At 62.9% G+C, this 20910-nt stretch overlaps 1 protein-coding gene across 1 annotated transcript; it reads right to left on the bottom strand.

Annotated features, from left to right (window-relative positions):
• Positions 1-113: 113 nt before the first annotated feature.
• Positions 114-19294, bottom strand: SPTBN4 (spectrin beta, non-erythrocytic 4). The gene is made up of 33 exons (XM_058859819.1): positions 18595-19294; positions 17678-17851; positions 17506-17597; positions 17317-17397; positions 17108-17223; positions 16110-16222; positions 15734-15921; positions 15407-15524; positions 15156-15314; positions 14522-14824; positions 14297-14447; positions 13168-14038; positions 12949-13086; positions 11824-12580; positions 11078-11280; positions 10493-10583; positions 8793-8942; positions 7942-8205; positions 7367-7591; positions 6522-6611; positions 6132-6410; positions 5182-5312; positions 4893-5097; positions 3900-4522; positions 3430-3568; positions 3259-3343; positions 2760-2956; positions 2158-2549; positions 1993-2065; positions 1413-1699; positions 840-1013; positions 674-716; positions 114-496 (listed from the first exon to the last, which is right to left on the bottom strand). The coding sequence occupies exons 2-33, from the start codon at positions 17828-17830 to the stop codon at positions 350-352; spliced, it is 7038 nt and encodes a 2345-aa protein (XP_058715802.1). The 5' UTR covers positions 17831-17851; positions 18595-19294; the 3' UTR covers positions 114-349.
• Positions 19295-20910: the final 1616 nt, after the last annotated feature.

Raw genomic sequence — 20910 nt, 5'->3', positions numbered from 1 at the left:
CCAAGCTGCCCCCAAACCCTCTCAGGATGCCCCCAAATCCCCCAAGTCGGTTTTGGGGTGCAGCGGGTGCTTTATTACATTTGTACAACGGCGGCGCTGGGCCCCCCCGGCTCTCTATGGCTTGTGCTGGGGGAAAGGGGGGCCGGGGCCCCAAAACTGGGGCTCGGGGGGGGACGGGACCCCAAAATCAGGGTTTTGGGGGAGCCAGAACCCCAAAATTGAGGTTTTGGGGGGGCCGGAACCCGGAAACCGGGACTCGGGACCCCAAAATTGGGGCTCGGGGGTGGGGCAGGACCCCCAAATTTGGGTTTTGTGGGGGCCAGGAGCCCAAAGTCAGGGTTCTGGGGGGTCACTTCCGCCGGGGCCGCTCGGGGTCGCGCCGGGGGAGCCCCTCGTCGGTGGAGGAGGTGGTGAGGAGCCCCTGGTGCCAGCGGGCCAGCTCGGCGTGTTCCTGCGCGCTGGCCGCCAGCGCCCGCAGCCAGCCCTGCATCTCCTCCTAAAGGCCAAAATTGGGGTCAGACACCCCGAAAATGGGGTTAGGGTCACCAAAAATGGGGTTTGGAACCCCAAAATTGGCATCAAAATCAACATAAGACTCCAAAATGGGATCAGAACCACCAAAACCATCATCAGACCCCCCCAAAACCCTTCAAAGACCCGCCCAAAGCCGCACCTCGTCCTTGGCCTGCAGCAGGAACTCGCTCCCATCGCCCGTCCTACAAGACAGGAACATTGTCACCGTGCCCACCAGGACTTGGGGGCATCAGAGCCACCAAAAGTCATCAGGAGACCCCAAAAATGGTGTCAGAGACCCCAAAACTGACAAACCCCAAACTCACTTGAGCTTGAAGACGTTCTTCTTCTTCTTGTAGTCATTGGCCACCTCGCTGGTGGCGCGGTGCAGGCTCAGCAGGGGCTCCCCGCCGTGGGTGGCCCCGGCCGCGGGGCCTTTGGCGTCCTTGTAGAAGCCCAGGTCACCCTTGGCCAGGACGCAGTAGAGGTTGACCCAAGACCTGCTCGTGGTGGGACGTGGGGTGACCACCAGGTTTTGGGAATTCTGAGTTTTGGTTGACCCCCCCCCACCCCAAATTGTGGTGGATTCCATTCATTGGTGAACGTTCCTATCCTTGGTGAACTCCCAGATTTTGGTCAATCCGCCTCGTTGATGGACCCCCCAACTCTTGATGGACCCCCGAATTCTGGTGGGCCTTCTCCACTGATGGACCCCAAACCCTTGGAGAAACCCCAACCCTTGGTGAACTCCATTACTGAAGGACCCCCAAGCCTTGGTGAACCCCTTTCATTGATGAACCCCAACCCTTTGTGAACCCCTGACTCTTGGTGAACCCCCAAATTCTGGTGGATCATTGATGGACCCTTGGAGAACCTCCATCCCCACGGTGCCCCCAGACCTGTTGGACGCCTTCTTGCCGGCGCCGTCGAGCTCGTGCTTGCGCAGCAGGAACCCCTCGTGCGTCACCGTGTGCGCGGGCGGCGGCGGCGGCGGGGGAGCGCTGCCCTGTGCCGGCGCCGACCGCGAGCGCCGCGGCTCCCCCGGGCCCTGCCCCGAGTCCTTGGGGCGCGGTCGGCGCCGCGGCTTCGGCCGATCCCGGGCACGGGGACGCTCCGGCCTCGGGGTCCTCTCCGGGAGGGCCTCGGGGCCAGCGGGAAGACGGGCGGGGGAGTCGCGGTCACGGGGCTGGGGACAGGAGGGGACATTGAGGGGACACCCCGGGATCTCAGGAGGTGATGGAGGGGACATTGAGGGGACACCCTGGGATCTCCAGGGGGTGGCAGAGGGGACATTGAGGGGACACCCAGGGATCTCAGGGGGTGACAGAGGGGACATTGAGGGGACACCCAGGGATCTCCAGGGGGTGACAGAGGGGACATTGAGGGGACACCCAGGGATCTCCAGGGGGTGACAGAGGGGACACCAAGGGGAATCCAAAGGGACACAAAAAGGAATCCAAGGGGCCACCAAGGACTCACCGAAGCCGGCACAGGGCCACCCGCCTCCTTCTCCTGCAGCTGCTCCACGATGTCGGCCAGGGTGGCTTTGCTGCTGGGGGACATTTGGGGACCACGGCGGGGTCACCTCAGCCCCATCCCCTCCCCGCCGTCCCCACCACATCCCCACAGCGTCCCCTCGCTCACCCGCCGCCCTTCCCGTCGTGCCGCGGCGGCTCCGGCTCGCTGGACTCCTGCCGCTCCAGCCGGCGCTCCCGGCGCTCCCGGCGCCGCTCCGGTGGCCCCGGCCGGACCTCGCCCGGCTCCTCGGCCTTGGGGGCCACCGGGGGCTCCGCGGGGGTGGCCGCAGTGACGGCGGCGGTGGCCGGGGGTGGCTCGGGGGGTCCTCCGTCGGTGGCCGGCGCCTGGACGCGGTCAAGCTTGGGCTGGAGGCGCTCCGGCCGCAGCTCGTGCCGGACGTAGGCGACGCGCGGCTCCGGCCGGCGAGGGTCCGGACCTCCCGGGGCTTCCCCCAAAAACTTGCGGGTCAGGAGCGGCGTCGGTGGCTGCTTGTTCTGCTCGGCCTTGAGCTTCTCGATCTGGGGGGCAGCACGGGGTGGAGATGGAGGAGATGGAGATGATGGAGATGGAGATGAAGATGGAGATGAAGATGACGAAGCCAGCGATGGCAATAGCGATGGAGATGGGAACAGGATGAAGATCAGAGATGGTTCTGCTGAGCCCACGGCTGCCTCCACCCCGAGCAGGGCCCAGCCCCGGGGGTGTCCCCGGCGCCGTGGTGGCCGTACCGTGGTGAGGCGCCGCAGGGAGCTGAACCTCTCCTCCCAGGCGGCCGCTGCCTTCCGGAAGGCCTCGTGGCGCCGGATCAGCTGCTCCACCTCGTCCACGCTGCTGCCCAGCTCCTGGCTCTTCAGCAGCGGCTCCTGGGCCGTCAGCCACGCGTCGGCCACCACGGCCTCCTGCGCGAACTGGTGCACCTCGCGCACTGCCGGCACAGCCGGGGCCGCCCGTCACCGCCGCGGGGTCACCGCAGAGGCTGGGGTCACCCATGGTCTGGTGGCCCTTATAATTTGGTGTCACCCACAGTCTGATGACTCCCATAATTTGGTGTTCCCCCGTAATTTGGTGTTTCCCATAACCCACTGTCCCCCATAATCAGTTGACCCCTATGATCCAATGTCCACCCCAAGACCTGCTGTCCCTCCAAGACTCAACGACCCCCAAAAACCTTCTGGTGTCCCCCCAACACCCGATGACCCCCTGGTGTCCCGTCATGGTGGCGCTCACTCTGCTGCAGCCACTCCCAGTGCTTGTCCCACTTCTCCGTCATCTCCTTCTTCTTTGCCAGGAGCTTCTCCATGTGGGATTTGATCTGCGGGAAGGGGGGACATGGGTCGGGACACCCCAGAAGTTCCACCACGCCCCCTCCCCACATGGCCCGCCCCCCACCCCGGGCACCTCGTCGGCCGCTGGGCTCTTGCTGAGGATGAGGGTCTTGCCCAGCTCCAGGCAGGTGGCCACGTTCTTGGCCCGGGCCTCCATCTCAGTCTTGAGGCTTTGGTGGTCGTTCATCAGCAGCTCCACTGAGGACACGTCCCTGGGGCAGGGGAGGGACAAGGGTGGTCCCAACCCCCAGCATGGGGTGGGGATGGAGAGGGGTCCTTGGTGGCTGGGAGGGGACATTGGCATGGGGAAAGGTTTGGGGTCCTCCTGATGGACCAGGACATGGCCCCTGGGTCCATGGTGGGACAGGATATGGATCCTCAGATGGACCAGGACACGGGACCTTGGGATGGACCAGGACACGGGACCTTGGGATGGACCAGGACACAGGACCTTGGGATGGACCAGGACACGGGACCTTGGGATGGACCAGGACACAGGACCTTGGGATGGACCAGGACTTGATCCACGGCCACCTCCCCTACCTGGGCTTCTCGCCGGCGCCCATCTGGTGGAGCACCCCATCCATCCAGGCCAGCAGATCCCTGACGGTGCCCACGAAGCGGATCTTGTCGGCCACGCTGGCCACGTGCAGCCGGCACTCCTCACATGCCGCCAGCAGCTCCTTCCACGCCCGCAGCACCTCCTGCTCGCGCCCGGCGATGGCCTCGGCGTTGTCCCCGGCGTAGAGCGTCCGCAGCTGCGCCGCGCCCTCCTGCAGCTGCCGCACCTGCGTCACCAGCACCTCCACGTCGTGCTCGAAGGCGCCCAAGGCCCTCTGCAGGGCGCCGGCCGAGGTCCTGCCCTCCCGCGCCGCCAGCTCCGGCAGCCGCTGCCGCTTCTCCTCGATCTGCCCCAGGACCTCCTTGCAGTCGTTGAAGAACTTGTGCAGCTCGTGGGACGCCGCCAGCATCTGGGCACGCGTCTCCATCAGCTCCAGGAGGTCGGCCCACGCCTCGTTGACGCCGTCCTTCCACTCGGCGATGGTGGCGGCGTCGGTGTGGCCGTAGTCGATGAGCTCGTCCACCATCTGGTTGACGGCGGCGATGCGCTCCTGCCCCACGCTGCCCGTCTCGCTGGCGAACTCCAGGAACTTCTCCTGCAGCAGCTGCGGTGGCCCCAGGGGGCAGGGATCAGGGGTGGGCAGGGCTTGGGACCTCCCCAGGGGGCAGAGGGGATGCCCAGGAGCACCAGGATGGTGCCAGGACCTCCAAGATGGTGCCAGGACCTCCAGCCGGGGACAGAGGTGATGCCCAGGACCACGAGGATGGGACAGGGAAGGTGCCCAGGACACCCAGAACCCCCAGGATGGTGCCAGGACCTCCGGCAGAAGTCAGGAAAGGCCCTCAGAACCCTGATGATGTCACCAGAACCCCACCACGAGTCAGAACCTCCACCACAACGGCCACCAACTCCTCCATCACCCTCAACCACCAAAGCCATCCCACCCCCAAGGATTCCAGCCTTCCCGTCCTCACCGTCACATGCTCGAAGTCCTGCCCCAGCTCGGGCGAGCCGGCCACCACCTCCTTCTCGGCGATCCAGTGCTCCAGCTCGTCCACCTCGCGGTTGAGCTGGTAGAGCCAGTACTGCTGCTCCAGCTTGACCTTGCGCTCCTCCACCAGGTCCTTCAGAGACACGTACAGCCGGTCAACCTGCGACTGCCGCCTGCTGACCTGTTCGCTGGGTGAGGGACACAGCGCCCGTCAGCCCCGGCGGCGCCGCGGCGGCGGCCGGGGGCCGGGGGCGAGCGGAGGGCGGGCGGACCTCTGGGGGTGGCCGAGCTCCAGGAGGGCGCGGCACTGGCGGGAGAGTTGGGCGATGGTCTCCTCGTAGTTCTCGATGGTTTGCTCGGTGAGGAGGTGCTTCTTGAGGAGCTGGAGGGTGCTCTGCTCGTCCTGGGGTGGGGTGGGAGCGGGGACTGAGGTGTGACACCACGGCTCCACCCAACGCGACTCAGCCAAGGCGGATGAGTGACTCGAGCAACCAAACCCAACCTAATGGAGCAGCCAACCCAAAAAACCCAACGAACCGACCCAAAAAACCCAACCAATGGAACCAAAAAACCCCAAAATCCCAACCAATGGAACCAACCAGCCCAAAAAACCCAACCAGCCCAAAAAACCCAACGAACCGACCCAAAAATCCCAACCAATGGAATCAACCAGCCCAAAAAACCCAGAAAACCCAACCAGCCCAAAAAAACCAACAAACCAACCCAAAAAGCCCAAAAAACCCAACCAATGGAACCAAAAAACCCCAAAATCCCAACCAATGGAACCAACCAACCCAAAAAATTCAACCAACCCAACCCAACCCAATCCAACCCAACCCAATCCAACCCAACCCAACCCAATCCAACCCAACCCAATCCAATCCAACCCAACCCAACCCAATCCAACCCAACCCAATCCAACTCAATCCAACCCAATCCAACCCAACCCAACCCAATCCAACCCAACCCAATCCAATCCAACCCAACCCAATCCAATCCAACCAACCCAATCCAATCCAACCCAACCCAATCCAACCCAACCTCATCCAACTCAATCCAACCCAACCCAATCCAATCCAATCCAACCCAACCCAATCCAACCCAACCCAACCCAATCCAACCCAATCCAACCCAACTCAATCCAACCCAACCCAACCTCATCCAACCCAATCCAACCCAACCCAACCCAACCCAATCCAACCCCAACCCCTCTCAACCCCACCTTCCCCTTCTCCTCGTTCATCAGGAGCAGCTCCTGTTCTCCCAGCCACGACTCCACCTCGGCCACGTCGAAGTAGTACTGCTCCAGCTGGTAGGTGGCGTCCAGGGTCTGCTGCCGCCGCTCCGTCTGCTCCTGCAGCTCCGCCCACATCGTCCCCAGCCGCTCCAGGAGGCAGCGCACGCCCTCGGCCTCGGGGCTCTTGATGGAAGCCACGGCGGCGGCGCGCTCCAGCACCTCGTCCACGCGGGGCCGGTGCACCTGGATCTCCCGGCGCAGGTTCTGCGGGGATGGGGTGGGGTGGGGTGGGTGGAGGGGTCGGGGTGGGGTGGGGTGGGTGGAGGGGTCGGGGTGGGGCGTCCCCCGGCCCCCAGCGCTGGCGCGGGCGCTCACCTGGTTCTTCTTGATGAATTGTTGGACAGTCTGGAGGTTGGTGCCGTGGTCCTTCAGCAGGGCCAAGGGCAGGCGGTCCTGGACCCACATCTGTGGGGATGGGGGTGGACCTCGGTGTCAGGGCTGTCCTCCAGCCCAGCCCATCCCTATTTCTGTGTTCATCTTCATCCCCATCCCATCTCCATCCATCCTCATTCATCTTCATCTTCATCCCATCCGCATCTCCATCTGCACCCCCATCCATCTCCATCTCCATCTCACCCCGGCCCATCTTCATCCCATCTCCATCCCCATCCATCTTCATCTCCATCCCCATCCCCATCTCCATCCATCCTCATTCATCTTCATCTTCATCCCATCTCCATCTGCATCTGCACCCCCATCCATCTCCATCTCCATCTCACCCCGGCCCATCTTCATCCCATCTCCATCCCCATCCATCTTCATCTCCATCCCATCTCCATCCCCATCCATCTCCATCCCCATCCCCATCTCCATCCATCCTCATTCATCTTCATCTTCATCCCATCTGCATCTGCACCCCCATCCATCTCCATCTGCACCCCCATCCATCTCCATCTCCATCTCACCCCGGCCCATCTTCATCAATCTTCATCCCCATCCATCCTCATCTTCATCTCATCTCCACCCCCATCCATCCTCGTCTCCATCCCATCTCCATCTCCATCCATCTTCATCTCCATCCCATCCCCATCTCCATCTCATCCCGTCCCATCTTCATCCCCATCCCTCTTCATCTCCATCCCATCTTCATCCCATGAAGAAGTATCTCCACCCCATCCCACCTCCACCCCAACCTCATCCCACCTCACCCTGGTACTCACCACCTCGTCCTCCAGCTCATGGCTGACCTGATGGACCTCTTTGGAGGCCAGCAGGATCCTCCTGCGCTCCTTGAGGGGCTCGATGAGGCGCACGATGCGCGTCCCCACCGCGCTCTGCCGCTCGCCCACCGCGTCCCGCCCGGCCGCCTGCGCCGGCAGCGCCGCCGCCTGCGCCTGCAGCTCGCCCACCTCCTTGTACCACTCCTCCACCTGCGACTCCATCGTCTGGGGACACGTGGGGGGGGACACGGGGTCAGGAAGGTGGCCACGATGGCCAGGATGGGACCTTCAGTGCCCACGGTGGAGCGTTCCCCCAAAAATGTGGTTCCATCATGTGGTGGCCCCATAATTTGGTGTCCACCGTAACCTGGTGTTCCCCCATGTTGTGGTGTCCCCCCATAACCTGGTGTCCCAACAGCCCCCAAAGTCCACCCAACACCTGGTGTCCCCCAAACTCTTACGTCCTCCTCAGAACCTGGTGTCCCCCACATCTTGGTGTCCCTCCATAACCTGGTGTCTCCTCACTACCCAATTCACCCCCAAGGCCTGGTGTCCCCCGTGTCCCCCAGCCCCACCTGCAGCCTCTTGAGCTGGCGGCTGACGCTGCGCAGGTCGGCCCCGCTGCCGACGCTCTCCAGCTGCTCCTCCAGCCGGCCCAGCCGCGCCTCCATGTCGGCGTAGCTCCGCGCCAGGCGCTCGGCGGCCGCGGCCTCGGCCAGGCGCCGGCTCCGGGCCTGGCTCGTGGTCTCCAGCTCCTGCCAGCATCTCCTCAGCTCCTCCAGCTGCCGCCGCACCGCCCCGCTCAGCTCCGGCTTGGCCTGCACCAGCTCCTCACCCTCCTGCCGGGGGGTTTGGGGTCACCGTGGGGTTTGGGGTCACCGTGGGACCCCAAAATTCATCACAAGAGCTGTTGGTGCAGCTCCTCCCCCTTCTCGTGGGGGTTTGGGGTCACCGTGGGGTTTGGGGTCACGGTGGGACCCCAAAGTTCATCACCAGGGGTTGGGGAGATGTTGGTGCAGCTCCTCCCGCTTCTCATGGGGGTTTGGGGTCACGGTGGGGTTTGGGTGGGACACGGGAGGACCCCAGATCTGTCACGAGGGGACACAGAAGAGATTTGGGGGGGGGGACAGGAGGGGGAATGTCACGATACAGCCGGGGGGAGGGGCAGAAGGTGGGGGAGGGACACGGGGACAGTGGGGGGGGGACACGGGGACAGTTTTGGGGTGGGGGGGACGCGAGGGGGGACACGGGGACAGTTTTGGGGGGTACGGGGGGGACCCCCGGGGTCCGCAGCGCTGCGGCGCCGAACGACGCAATCAAAGTGGGGGGGGGGGGGGAAAAGGGGGCGGGGGGCTGCAGCAACGCAAACACCCCTCCCCCACACCGCCCCCCTCCCCCCCATCCCCCCCCCCCCCCCGCTCCGAACCTTCTCGATCCTCTCGAGCCACTCGCGGTTCTGCGCCAGCTCCGCCAGGAACGCGGGGTGCTGCAGCCACGGCTTGGGGGGGTCCCGGGGGGGGGGGTCCCGCGAGGGGTCCCCGGCCATCAGCGCCTTCTCTCGGATCCACCCATCCAACTGCGGGGGGGCGGCGGCTCAGCACCCCCAGCACCACCCCCCCCCCCCCGCGCCGGGGCTTTGGTAGGGTCCTCCCCCCCCCCAAAAAAAAAAAGAAAAAAAAATCCACCCCCCCCTCCAAAAAATTGTTTTTTTAAAATCCCCTTTTTGCCCTAAAAAAAAAACCGAAAAAAGCGGAGGGGGAAGGGCGAGAGGAGCCCCCTCCCCTCCCCCGCTTTTCCCAAAAATGGAACCTTTTCACCCAAAAATATTCCCCAAAAAAATAAAAATAAAAAAAGCGGAGGGGAAAGGACGAGAGGAGCCCCCTCCCCTCCCCCCCCCCCCCCGCTTTTTTCCCCAAAAAAAGGCGGATTTGGGGTCGGGGGATGAGGATGAGGATGGAGGATGGGGGGGGGTGAAGATGACGGAGGGGGATGAAGATGGAGGAGGAGGAGGATGAGGATGGAGGAGGAGGAGGGGGATGAAGGAGAAGGAGGATGAGGATGGAGAGGAGGGAGAGGAAGGCTCCGGAGGCTGCGGGAGGATGAGGAGGATGAGGAAGGTGAGGCCGGTGCGGGCTCGGCCGTGATGCAGCAGATCCCGGGCGGAGCGCGAGCGCCGGATGAGCCCGAGGAGCCTCGGGCGGGATCCGGCCAAAAATCCCCGGAGCGGGGGAAGCTCCGAAACCTCCCGAACTCACCCCAAAATCTGCCAAATTCACCCCAAAATCTGCCAAATTCACCCCAAAACCTCCCGAATTCACCCCAAACCCTCCCGAATCCACCCCAAAACCTCCCGAATCCACCCCAAAACCTCCCGAATTCACCCCAAAACCTCCCGAATTCACCCCAAAATCTGCCAAATTCACCCCAAAATCTGCTAAATTCACCCCAAAACCTCCCGAATCCACCCCAAAATCCCCCGAATTCACCCCAAAACCTCCCGAATTCACCCCAGAACGCCGGGGACCCCCCGGAGGGGCCGGGGACAGCGCGGGGGGCGTTGGGGACCCCCAGACCCGACCCCAGATCCGTGGGGGGGGTTTGGGGCTGAGCGATCTCCTGGGCTGGAGCTGAGGGGTCCCCGACAGCGCCGGGACCCCCGAGGTGCTGAGGAGCCCCTGGGGGCTGCCGGGACCCCCGAGGTGCTGAGGAGCCCCTGGGGGCTGCCGGGACCCCCGAGGGACCCCCAAACCTGACCCCAAATCCGTGGGGGCAGAGCTGGGGTCTCACCCACCCTGGGGCTGCTGAGGAGGGACCACAGGAGGTCCAACCCCGGCCACCGGCGAAGCCCCCCGAGATGTTGAGGATCTTCTGGGGCTGGAGGAGCCTCTGTGGGGCTGGAGGGACCCCCTGGCCCAACTCCGGGGGAGATTTTTGGGGTCCCCCCACCCCAAATCCCACCAGCGACCTGACACGGAGCCCACCATGAAGGTGGAGGTGGCCCCAGGGGGGTCTGCCCACCCCACACCTGCAGGAGAACCTGGAGCCCACCCCCACCAGGGAGAATTCGGGGGGGGGTCTCTGGGGGGCTCCGGGGGGGTTTGGGGGTCTCAGGAGGCCGGGCCTGACCTCGCGGCAGTCCTGGAGGAACCTCTGGAGCTCGAGGTGGTCCTGGAGCCGCCGCGTCCACTCCTGGGCCAGCTGATGGTTGCGTTGGCTCCTGCGGGGGGGGGCCCCCTAATTAACCCCCAACGAACCCTTCATTAACCCCCAATTAACCCTTGATGACTCCTGATCAACCCTTCATTAACCCCTGAGCTTCCCCTCAAAGGGGAAACTGAGTCACGAGCTTCCATCTGGGATCCACCATCAGATCCAGCCTCATCCTGGGGGGTGCTGAGTGATGGGGGGGAGTCCTGGGTGGAATTTTGGGGTCCTGGGTGGAGTTTTGGGGTCCTGAGAGCTTCTGGTGGCTCCTGGGTGCTCAGGGAGGTCCAGAATGGAGGGCTCTGAGTGGATTTTTGGGGTCCTACATGGAATTTTTGGGTCCTGGATGGATTTTTGGGTCCTGGATGGATTTTTTGGGTCCTGGATGGATTTTTGGGTCCTGGATGGATTTTTTGGGGTCCTGTGTGGGTGTTTTGGGGTCCTGAGAGCCGCTGGTGGCTCCTGGACGCTTCTGATGGGCCGGGGGTCTCCAGGGTGGGCACCTACTTGGCCCGGAGCCCCTCCATGGCCTCGGCCACGCGGTCGCTGTGGAGGTTGCGCTGGCGCCGGAGGCTCTCGCCGGCCTGCAGGACCAGCTGGACCTTCTGCAGGTTCAGCTCCAGGGTGGTGGTGAAGTCCTTGTGCTTCTTCAGCGCCTTGGTCACCCCTTCCACCGTGTCCGGCAGCTCGGCGTGGGCCAGGGTGGTCTCCTGGGAGGGGTTGGTGGGGGCGGTGACCCCTGGCCTGGCCTTGGGGTGGTCACCTCAGTTCCACAGGAGCTCCACCAGGAGCTGCTCCCACCCAAATCCACCAGTGAGGACCTTCCACCACCCAAATCCACCAGTGAGGACCTTCCACCACCCAAATCCACCAGTGAGGACCTTCCACCACCCAAATCCACCAGTGAGGACCTTCCACCACCCAAATCCACCAGTGAGGACCTTCCACCACCCAAATCCACCAACCAGGACCTTCCACCACCCAAATCCATCAACCAGGACCTTCCACCACTCAAATCCACCAACCAGGACCTTCCACCACCCAAATCCACCAACCAGGACCTTCCACCACTCAAATCCACCAACCAGGACCTTCCACCACCCAAATCCACCAACCAGGACCTTCCACCACCCAAATCCACCAACCAGGACCTTCCACCACCCAAATCCACCAACCAGGACCTTCCACCACCCAAATCCATCAACCAGGACCTTCCACCACCCAAATCCACCACCCAGGACCTCCTCCCAGACCTGGTTGTAGAGGCTGTTCTGGCACTGCTGGACGTCGCGCAGGAAGAGGTGGAAGATGTGGGACTGCACCAGGACCTCCCTCCTCATCTCCCAGCTCTGCAGGAGCTTCCCCCAGCCCGCGTCCAGCTTCTGCAGCCACTGCTGGAGGGACAGGTAGGGCACCTCCATCTCCTCCAGGGCCAGCAGCTCGCTGGCCGCCTGGATCTTGGCGTAGTCCTCCTCGTAGCCATTGATCTCCTCCTTGAGGGCCACGTGGACGTTCAGCAGCCGCTCGGCCTCGGCCAAGCTGTCGGGGACCTCCTCGGAGCCCACGGCCGCTTGGGTCTTCACCAACCACCCCAAGAAGTTGTCCAGGTCCTGGATGAACTGCTGGAGGCGGCCGGCGATGGTCAAGGTGTCCTCACAACCTTGCAGGGCTCGCTTGAGGTTGTCCCACTCCTCGCTGATCTCCTCGAAGGGCAGCAGGATCTCCAGGGCGCGGTCGGGGTGGGCGGCGGCCAAGGCCTCGCCCTCCTGCTGGAGCTCCACCAGCCGCGGCTCCAGGACCACCAGGGCGGCCTCCATGGTGGACAGGCGGCGCTGCAGGGCCAGGACCCCGCCCAGGTCGCTGCCACCGGACTGGGTGGCCTCGATGGCTTTTCTCTTCTCCCGCACCTGCGCCTTCATCTCGCTGCACTCCAGGAGGAAGTTCTGGATCTTCAGCACCGAGCTGAGCTGGCTCTTCTTGTTCTCCACCAGCTCCACCACCCGGTTCCAGCTGGGGATGGGGACAGGAGCGGGGTGAGACCCCCCTGAGCTGGGATGGGGCCCACCAGCACCAGCAGGAACCCTTGGGATGGGCTGGGAATGGTGGCCTGGAGACCTGGGGACGTCCCACCAGTGGAGAACCACAGGTTGGGGGTCTCCAGGCAGCCCCACACAACGTTCCCCACACCAAGGAGACCTCAAGATGGTCAAGGTCCACCTTGGAACCCCAACGATGGGTTTGGACCATTCCACTGGACATCTGGACCCCACAGGGACATCCCACCACTGGAGAACCACGGGTTGAGAGTCTCCAGGCAGCCCCACCAAGGAGACCCCGAGAAGATCAAGGTCCACCTTGGGTCACCCCCGCGCCCGTACCGGCTGTTGAGGTGGTCCTGGCAGGACCGGACCTCGTCTGAGCTGGGGTGGCCACCGTCCACCAGCTGCTGCACCACCTGGTTGACGTCCAGGATTCTCCCCATGACGCTGTTCATCTCCTGGTCCAGGCTCTCGAACCTGAGCAGATGGACACGGGCAGGTCCACCACGGCACGGGGAACCTCAATGCCCGGCCTCACCCCACGCCGCCTCCACCCACCTGTGCTGGACCACCTCGACCTCGTCCAGCTCTTCGGGCACCTCCATCTTCTCCAGCCACTGCTCCTTCTCGTCCACCCACACCTCGCAGGCGTGGACCTCGCTGAACATGCGGTAAACGGCCAAGGCGTCCTGCAGCCACTGCGTCCTCAGCACGGCCACCTCGGCCACCTCCCCGTAGAGCTGCTCCACCTCCACCACACGGATCTGGATGTCCACGCCCTGCCGGTGGTCGGGGGCCAGGAGAGCCAGCTGCTTGCGGAGGGACAGGACGGCGGCGCGGTGCTTCTCCACCTCGTCCACCACGGCGCGGTGCTTGCGCAGGAGGGCCTGGCTGGAGTAGTCGTCGTGGCCGAAGTCGTCGCTGGACACGATGCGGTACGTGTCCTGCAGCCAGGCCACCAGGTCATCCGTCTCGGCGCTGAATTGGAAGAAGTTCAGGGCGTCCTCCAAGCGCTGCTGGTGGAGCCCCGTGACCTCCTCCAGCTTCTTCCACCGCAGGCAGACTTCTCGCATCTTCTCCTGGATGCCCACGGAGCTGAAGGACTTCTTGGCCAGGATCTTCTCTCCTTTCTTCATGGTCTGGTGCAGCAGCGCCCGGCGGTTGCCCAGCTCGCCCAGCATGGTCTTGTGTTTGTTGGTCAAGGTCATGACGCTGCTGAGGTCGCGGCCGCAGGTCTTGGCGGCCAGGATCTTCTCCTTCTCGCGGATCCAGGCCTCGGCCTCCTCCATCTCCTGGAAGAAGGTCCAGAGCTGCCGGGAGTCCTCCAGCTCCTTCCTCCTCTTGGCCGCCAGCTCCTCCAGCTCCTCCAGGCACGTCTGGACGTGGTTGACGCGGTTGCAGATGATCTGGGGGTCGCAGGGTTGGTAGCCTGGGCCAGGAGAAGGGGCTTAGATGGTGGCAGGGGGTGGCCAGGACGTGGTGGGATCACCGGTCATGGTGGTGTCCAAGGAAGGACCAGACATTGGGTCAACCTTCCCCATGGCCCACCAGGACCTTGGGTTGACCCTTCCATGGCCCACCAGGACCTTGGTTGACCCTTCCATGGCCCACCAGGACCTTGGTTGACCCTTCCCAAGGCCAAACACCTCCCCCTGCCCCGGTCACCCACCCTGGTGGCCCCCGTTACCCTCCAGCTCCGAGAACTTGAGCGCGGCGGCGTTGAGGGCCTGGACGCGCTCGGTCTGGGCCGAGATGTCGGCCTCCAGCAGCCCGTGCTTCTGCAGGAGGTCCTCAACCTCCAGCAGATGCTTCCCCAAATCCTTGGAGACCAGAAGAACCTGGAGAAGAACGAAACCGCGTCATCCGGCGCCGCCGGAATTCCGCCGCGCCGCCGGATCTCCTCCGTCTCTACCTGCATCTCCTCCATCCAGTCGATCATGTAGACCATCTCCTGGAAGATCTTCTGGAGCGCCAGGTTCTGCTCGAGGCGGGCGCGGCGGGCGCGGACCAGCTCGGTCAGCAGCGCCCACTGGCGCAGGATGTTGTCCTTCTGCGCGCCGATGCGCCGCGTGTCGTAGTAGCCCTCGGACTCCATCTCCAGGGCCAGCTCCACCACCACCTGGATGCGCTCCTGGTACGAGGAGATGTCGGCCTCGATGGCCTCGTGCTTCTTCATGGCCGCCTCCACCGCCGGCAGGTCGTAGCCGAAGTTGTCCTGGAGGGGAAGGAGATGGTGGGGTGGGGTCCTCACTGGTCAAGGAGAAGGTGGAAGAGGTTCCACCAGGCCTCCATGGTCAAGGAGGTTCCACCAGGCCTCCATGGTCAAGGAGGAGGCCAGTGAGGTCCAAGCCCCTCCCCATGGTCAAGAGAAGCTCAATGAGGTCCAACCACCCCTCCCCTGGCCAAGGAGGTCCCACCACCCTTATCTCGAGGAAGACCCCAATGAGTTCCCACCATCCTCGATGAGGTCCCACCACCCAACCCTGTGCTGTGATTGTCCCACCCCAAGCTGAAGGTCCCCCGTGACCCCGCCCACCCCACCCCACCTGCGAGACCAGGCGCTGGTTCTCGTTGAGCCACGTCTCCCTCATGATGGCCTTGTGGTCGAAGCGCTGGGCCAGCAGCTCCAGCTTCTCCTGCCGGATCAACTCGTTCCTCAAGGCCACCTCCCGCTCGTGCTCCGCCTTCTCCAGACAGGTCCAGGCCTGGTGGGCGGGGACACGGGCCGGTCACGGGGGTCCCCAACCCCACCGGGGTGTCCTCCCAGGGTGGTGGGACTCCATCCCCACGTCCTCACCTTGTTGATGTCGGAGATGCTCTTGCCCTCGCTGGGCACGTAGAGCTTGCGGTTGGTGGCCCGGAGTTTGCTCTGGATGGTGAAGAGCAGCACCTCGAGGTTCCCCTTCTCCTGGAACCTGGGGGGTGGCACCGGTGGGGAGGTCCCTGTCACCACCACCGTGAGCTGGGACGTCACCACCGCGTCCCAGGTCCCACTGCCACCAGTTTGGGCTGAACTGGGACCTCCCCACCACCATCACCATGAGGTGGGACCTCCCCATCCCCAGCAGCAGCAGGAGCAGGGTGAGGTCCCACCCCAGCAGCAGCCCACCCAGGAGGTCCTCACTTGACGGGTTTCTCCAGGGTGCAGAAGGCGGTGAAGGCCTGGAGCTGCTGCTGGACACCGGTCAGGGAGTTGGCAAACTTCTGGTTGGTGATGATGGTGATGGTGTGGTGGATCCAGGCCAGCAGCTCGGCCGCCAGGGCCTCGTAGCGCGCCGTGATGGCCGCGATCTCCATCACCTGGTCCAGCACCTGGTGGGGTTTGGGGTGGGCTTGGAGATCCTGCAGGAACCCCCCCGAGAGCCACGTGGGGCTGGAGGGGTCACCAGGGTGACATGGGATGAACAAGGGATGGACCACGGGGTGGGACATCCACGGTCAGTGGGGTGGACACCTCACGGAGCTGGGGATGGAGACCCCAGGACTGGGTCCAGCCCCACCTTCCCGATGCGCTTCCCCTCCACCGCCAGCGCCTTCATCTTGGAGAAGTAGTGGTAGAAGGACACCACGTAGGTGATGATGGACTTCTCGTCAGGGTCCTCCATGTTGACATCTGGTGGGGGTGGGGGGCAGAAGGTCAGGACCTCCCTCAAAGCCCCACCCCAGGACCACCAGGGATGGTCCCACCCCAGGACCACCAGGGATGGTCCCACCCCAGGACCACCAGGGATGGTCCCACCACCAACCCAGGGCTGATCCCTCAACCTCGACCTGCGCTCCCAGAAAGGGAAAAAGGGCCTGGAGGCGGAAAAACGGGCGGGGAGACGCCCCCCAACCTTCCATGGGTGGAGAGATGGACAGAGGGACACGTGGAGAGATGGAGAGATGGACACGTGGACACATGGACAGATGGACACATGGACAGAGGGACACGTGGAGAGATGGAGAGATGGACACGTGGACACATGGACAGAGGGACACATGGACACATGGACAGATGGACACATGGACAGAGGGACACGTGGAGAGATGGAGAGATGGACACGTGGACACATGGACAGATGGACACATGGACAGATGGACACGTGGAGAGATGGACACATGGACAGATGGACACGTGGAGAGATGGACAGATGGACACATGGACACATGGAGAGATGGACACGTGGACACATGGACAGATGGACACATGGACAGATGGACACATGGAGAGATGGACACGTGGAGAGATGGACACATGGACACATGGACAGATGGACACGTGGACACATGGAGAGATGGACACATGGACAGATGGACACATGGAGAGATGGACACGTGGACAGATGGACACATGGACACACGGACAGATGGACACATGGACAGATGGATACGTGGAGAGATGGACACATGGACAGATGGGCACATGGACAGATGGACACATGGAGAGATGGACACATGGACAGCTGGACAGATGGACACACGGACAGACAGACAGCTGGACAGAGCCCGTCCGTACCCTCGGGGTCCAGCAGCTTGCTGAGCCCCAGGTGCTGCTCGGCCGTGTTGAAGGCCTGCTGGAGGTTGTAGGTGGCGTTGGACTTGGTCAGCTTGTGGAAGTCGATCAGATCCGGCCTGGGGTGGGGTGGATACGGTCACCTCCACCCCTCCCCCAAAGTGTCCAAGGTGACCTCAACCTCCCCACCGCGTCCACCCCCCGGCGCTGACCGGTGCCTGTGGATGAGGGCGTTGAAGGCCAGGCCGTCCCTCCAGCTGGTGGTGAAGTTCTGGATGTTGACCTCAGGGTAGCTGTGGAGGTCACCAGGGGTCACCTCGGGGGTCACCTCAAGGGTCACCTTGGGGGCCACCTCAGGGGTCACCTCAGGGGTCACCTCAGGGGTCACCTCAGGTCCTCACCCCGCCGTCTTCATCTGGCACCAGAGCAGCAGCGCGTCCTTGGCCGAGCGCGTCTCCCGGTTGTCCTCGGTCTTGATCTTGATCACCTGGATCTGGGGGAGGAACGGTCAGGGGGCAGCCGGGGGTGGCGTGAGGAGGACGAGGGAGGACACGGACGGGGCCCTGGTGGCACCTGGAAGCGGAGGATGATGGTCCAGATGAGGCCGAGGGTCAGGCGGTGGTTGCCGTCCACGATGTCGTGGGAGCCGACGTTCTCCAGGTGGACGCGCTGCTCCTTGAGGAACTGCAGGGCCTTGTCCACGTTCTCCAGGGAGTGGATCCGCATCCGGCCCCGCGTCGGCTTGGGCTGGGGGGACACGGCGACCTCCGGCTCGGAGAGGGGCACCCCACCCCACCCCACCCCACCAGGAGTGGCCCCAAACTGGGGGAACTGGTGGAACTGGTGGAACAGCTCCCATGGTGGGAGCTGGGGGCAGTGGGGAGGTCCAGACTGGGGCTCGTGGTGGTGGTGGTGGTGAAGATGAAGGTGGTGGTGATGATGATGAAGGTGGTGATGGTGAAGATGAAGATGGTGGTGATGATGATGAAGATGGTGGTGAAGATGAAGGTGGTGATGATGAAGATGAAGGTGGTGGTGGTGAAGATGAAGGTGGTGATGATGAAGATGAAGATGGTGATGATGAAGATGAAGATGGTGGTGGTGAAGATGAAGGTGGTGGTGATGAAGATGAAGATGGTGGTGATGAAGATGAAGGTGGTGGTGAAGATGAAGGTGGTGATGATGAAGATGAAGGTGGTGGTGATGAAGACGGTCACGAAGGCGATGATGCTGCTCATGGCGATGGCGACAGTCATGATGATGACGATGGTGATGACGACAATGATAGGATGATGATGATGATGATGAAGATGATGACAAAGAGAATGATGACAACAATGATGATGATTATAACAACGATGAAGATGATGATGATAATCACAACGATGATGATGATGATGATGATGATGACAATGATGATGACGATGATAATGACGACGATGATGATGATGACGACGATGATGATGAAGCCGCCGCGCGGGTCCCCTCACCAGGGTCTCCCCCGAGAGCACCTCCAGCAGCCGCGTGAGCACGAAGCCGTCGCGCAGGTCCGAGTACAGGTCCCCGACGCGGCAGGCGGCGCGCGCCAGGTGCGCGTTCACCCACTTGGTGAAGGTCTTCTTCTGCACCGCGTCCCGCTCGTCTGCGGGACATCCAGGTCACCCCAAATCCACCTCAAAACCATCCAGATCCACCCAAATCCACCTCCAAACCACCCTGAGATCCCCATGGAACTCAGGAACCTCCAGGTGGGTCTTCACCTGGTGAAGGTCTTCTGCACCGCGTCCCGCTCGTCTGTGGGACATCCAGGTCACCCCAAATGCACCCCAAATCCATCCAGATCCACCCAAATCCACCCCAAACCCACCCCAGATCCATCCAGATCCACCTCAAATCCAGGATTTCTTGGGGAAAGGTCTGGGAGGTTTTTTGAGGAATTTTTTCAGATTTTTTGGGGTCAATCCAGGATTTTTTGGGTTTTTTTGGAGAATTTTTTAGGATTTTTTTGAGGATTTTTGGGATTTTTGGGGAGGTTTGGGTTTTTTTTTTTTTGGGGAGGGGTCTTCACCCACCAGCCAAGGCTTTGATCCGCGAGCACTCGAAGATTTTGGGGTCCCCCCAAGCTCGGGGGTCCGGGGGGTCCCAGGGGCCGTTGTTGTTGTTGGGGGGAGGGGCCGGCTCCAGGTTGTCCAGCTCGGCCGCCATGGGGGGCTGGGGGGGTCCCCAAATTGGGGAGGGGTCCCACAACGACCACGGGGGGGGAGCCTGGAAGAGATTTTTGGGGGTGGGTTCAGGTTTTGGGGGTTTGGGGTACCCAGGAAGGGCTGAGAGGGTTTAAAATGCTTTGAGACCCCTCCCCAAAACCCTCTGGGCCCCCCCAAATCCATCGAGACCCCCCTGGGACCCCCAAAATCCACTGAGACCCCAAAAATCCATTGAGACCCCCCTGGGACCCCCAAAATCCATTGAGACCCCCCTGGGACCCCCAAAATCCATTGAGACCCCCCTGGGACCCCCAAAATCCACTAAGACCCCGAAAATCCATTGAGGTCCCCCCAGGACCCCCAAAATCTCCCCTGAGACCCCAAAATCCCTCCTGAGACCCCAAAATTCCCTCTTAAGAGCCCCAAAACACCCCCAGGACCCCCAGAGCCACCCCAAGCTCCCCAAAAATGCCCCAAAGACCCCCCCGGATAACCCAAGACCCCCCCAGACCCCCCAAATCCCCCCAAACCCCCCCAAAACCCTTCCAGACCTTCCAAGGACCCCCCAAAAAGCCCAAAACCCCGCCACAGCCCCCCCAAAAACCGCCTGAACCCCCCCAAGCCCCTCCTAATCCCCCCCAAAACCCCTCAAGACCCCCCTAAAACCCTTTCAAGACCCCCAAATTTCCCCCCCAAATTCCCCCCCAATCCCCCAAATTTCCCCCCCAAATTCCCCCAAATTCCCTCTCCAGGCCCGGCCCCTCCCGCCCGTGACCTTGAGGGACCCCCCCTCCCCCAAACCCCCCCGGGACCCCCCAAATCCTCCCCAAAAAACCCCAAAATCCCCCCCGGGACCCCCCGGGGACCCCCCCCCCAAACCCCCTCCCCATCCCCCCGTCCCCATCACCTGCCTGGCTGGGAACGCCGGGAATTCTGGGAATGTCGGGAATTCTGGGAATGCCGGGATTGGGGGATGGGGGGGGGGGGGTCCCGGGGGGGTCCCGGTCCCCGGTTTGGGGTGGGGGAGGGGCGGTGGGGGAGGGGTCGCTGCCGCCGCTGCCGCCGCTCCCGCCCGGAGCGCGCGACGCCGCCCGCGCCCCTCCCCCACCCCCGGCCGCGCCCCTCCCCCCCCGAGAGGGACACGCCCCTCCCCCCCCTCCCCCCTTCCCAAAATTCCCCCAAATTCCCCCAAATTCCCGGGATCGGGAGCGCGAGCCCCGCGGCCGCGCCGATAGCGCGGCGTTATCCCGGAATTCCCGTTATCCCAAAATTCCCGTTATCCCAAAATTCCCGTTATCCCAGATTCCGACTATTCCCGTTATTCCCGTCGCTCTCCCGTTATTCCCGTTATTATTCCCATTATCCCCGCTATTCCCGTTATTCCCGGCGCTCTCCCGTTATTCCCGTTATTATTCCCATTATCCCCGCTATTCCCGTTATTCCCGGCGCTCTCCCGTTATTCCCGTTAGTATTCCCGCTGTTATCCCCGCTATTCCCGTTATTCCCGCTGTTATTCCCGTTGTTATTCCAGCAGTTATTCCCATTATTCCCGTTATTCCCGTTGTTCTCCTGTTATTCCCGCTGTTATTCCCGTTGTCATTC

This window comes from Poecile atricapillus, chromosome 31, assembly GCF_030490865.1.
Source record: "Poecile atricapillus isolate bPoeAtr1 chromosome 31, bPoeAtr1.hap1, whole genome shotgun sequence".
In the NCBI taxonomy this organism is placed as follows: domain Eukaryota; kingdom Metazoa; phylum Chordata; class Aves; order Passeriformes; family Paridae; genus Poecile; species Poecile atricapillus.
Note: the sequence above shows the minus strand (reverse complement) of the source record. Positions and strands in the feature narration are given on the sequence as shown.

Bases quoted from the DNA above. Each gene is read 5' to 3' on its own strand.
- SPTBN4 (XM_058859819.1), bottom strand. From the start codon at position 17,830: ATGCGGATCCACTCCCTGGAGAACGTGGACAAGGCCCTGCAGTTCCTC. The intron at 15,922-16,109 runs GTGGGGCTGGAC...AAACCCCACCAG, and splicing joins AGGGGAAGCGCATCGGGAAG to GTGCTGGACCAGGTGATGGA. The intron at 3,344-3,429 runs GTGCCCGGGGTG...CCCTTCCCGCAG, and splicing joins AGAGCCCAGCGGCCGACGAG to ATCAAATCCCACATGGAGAA.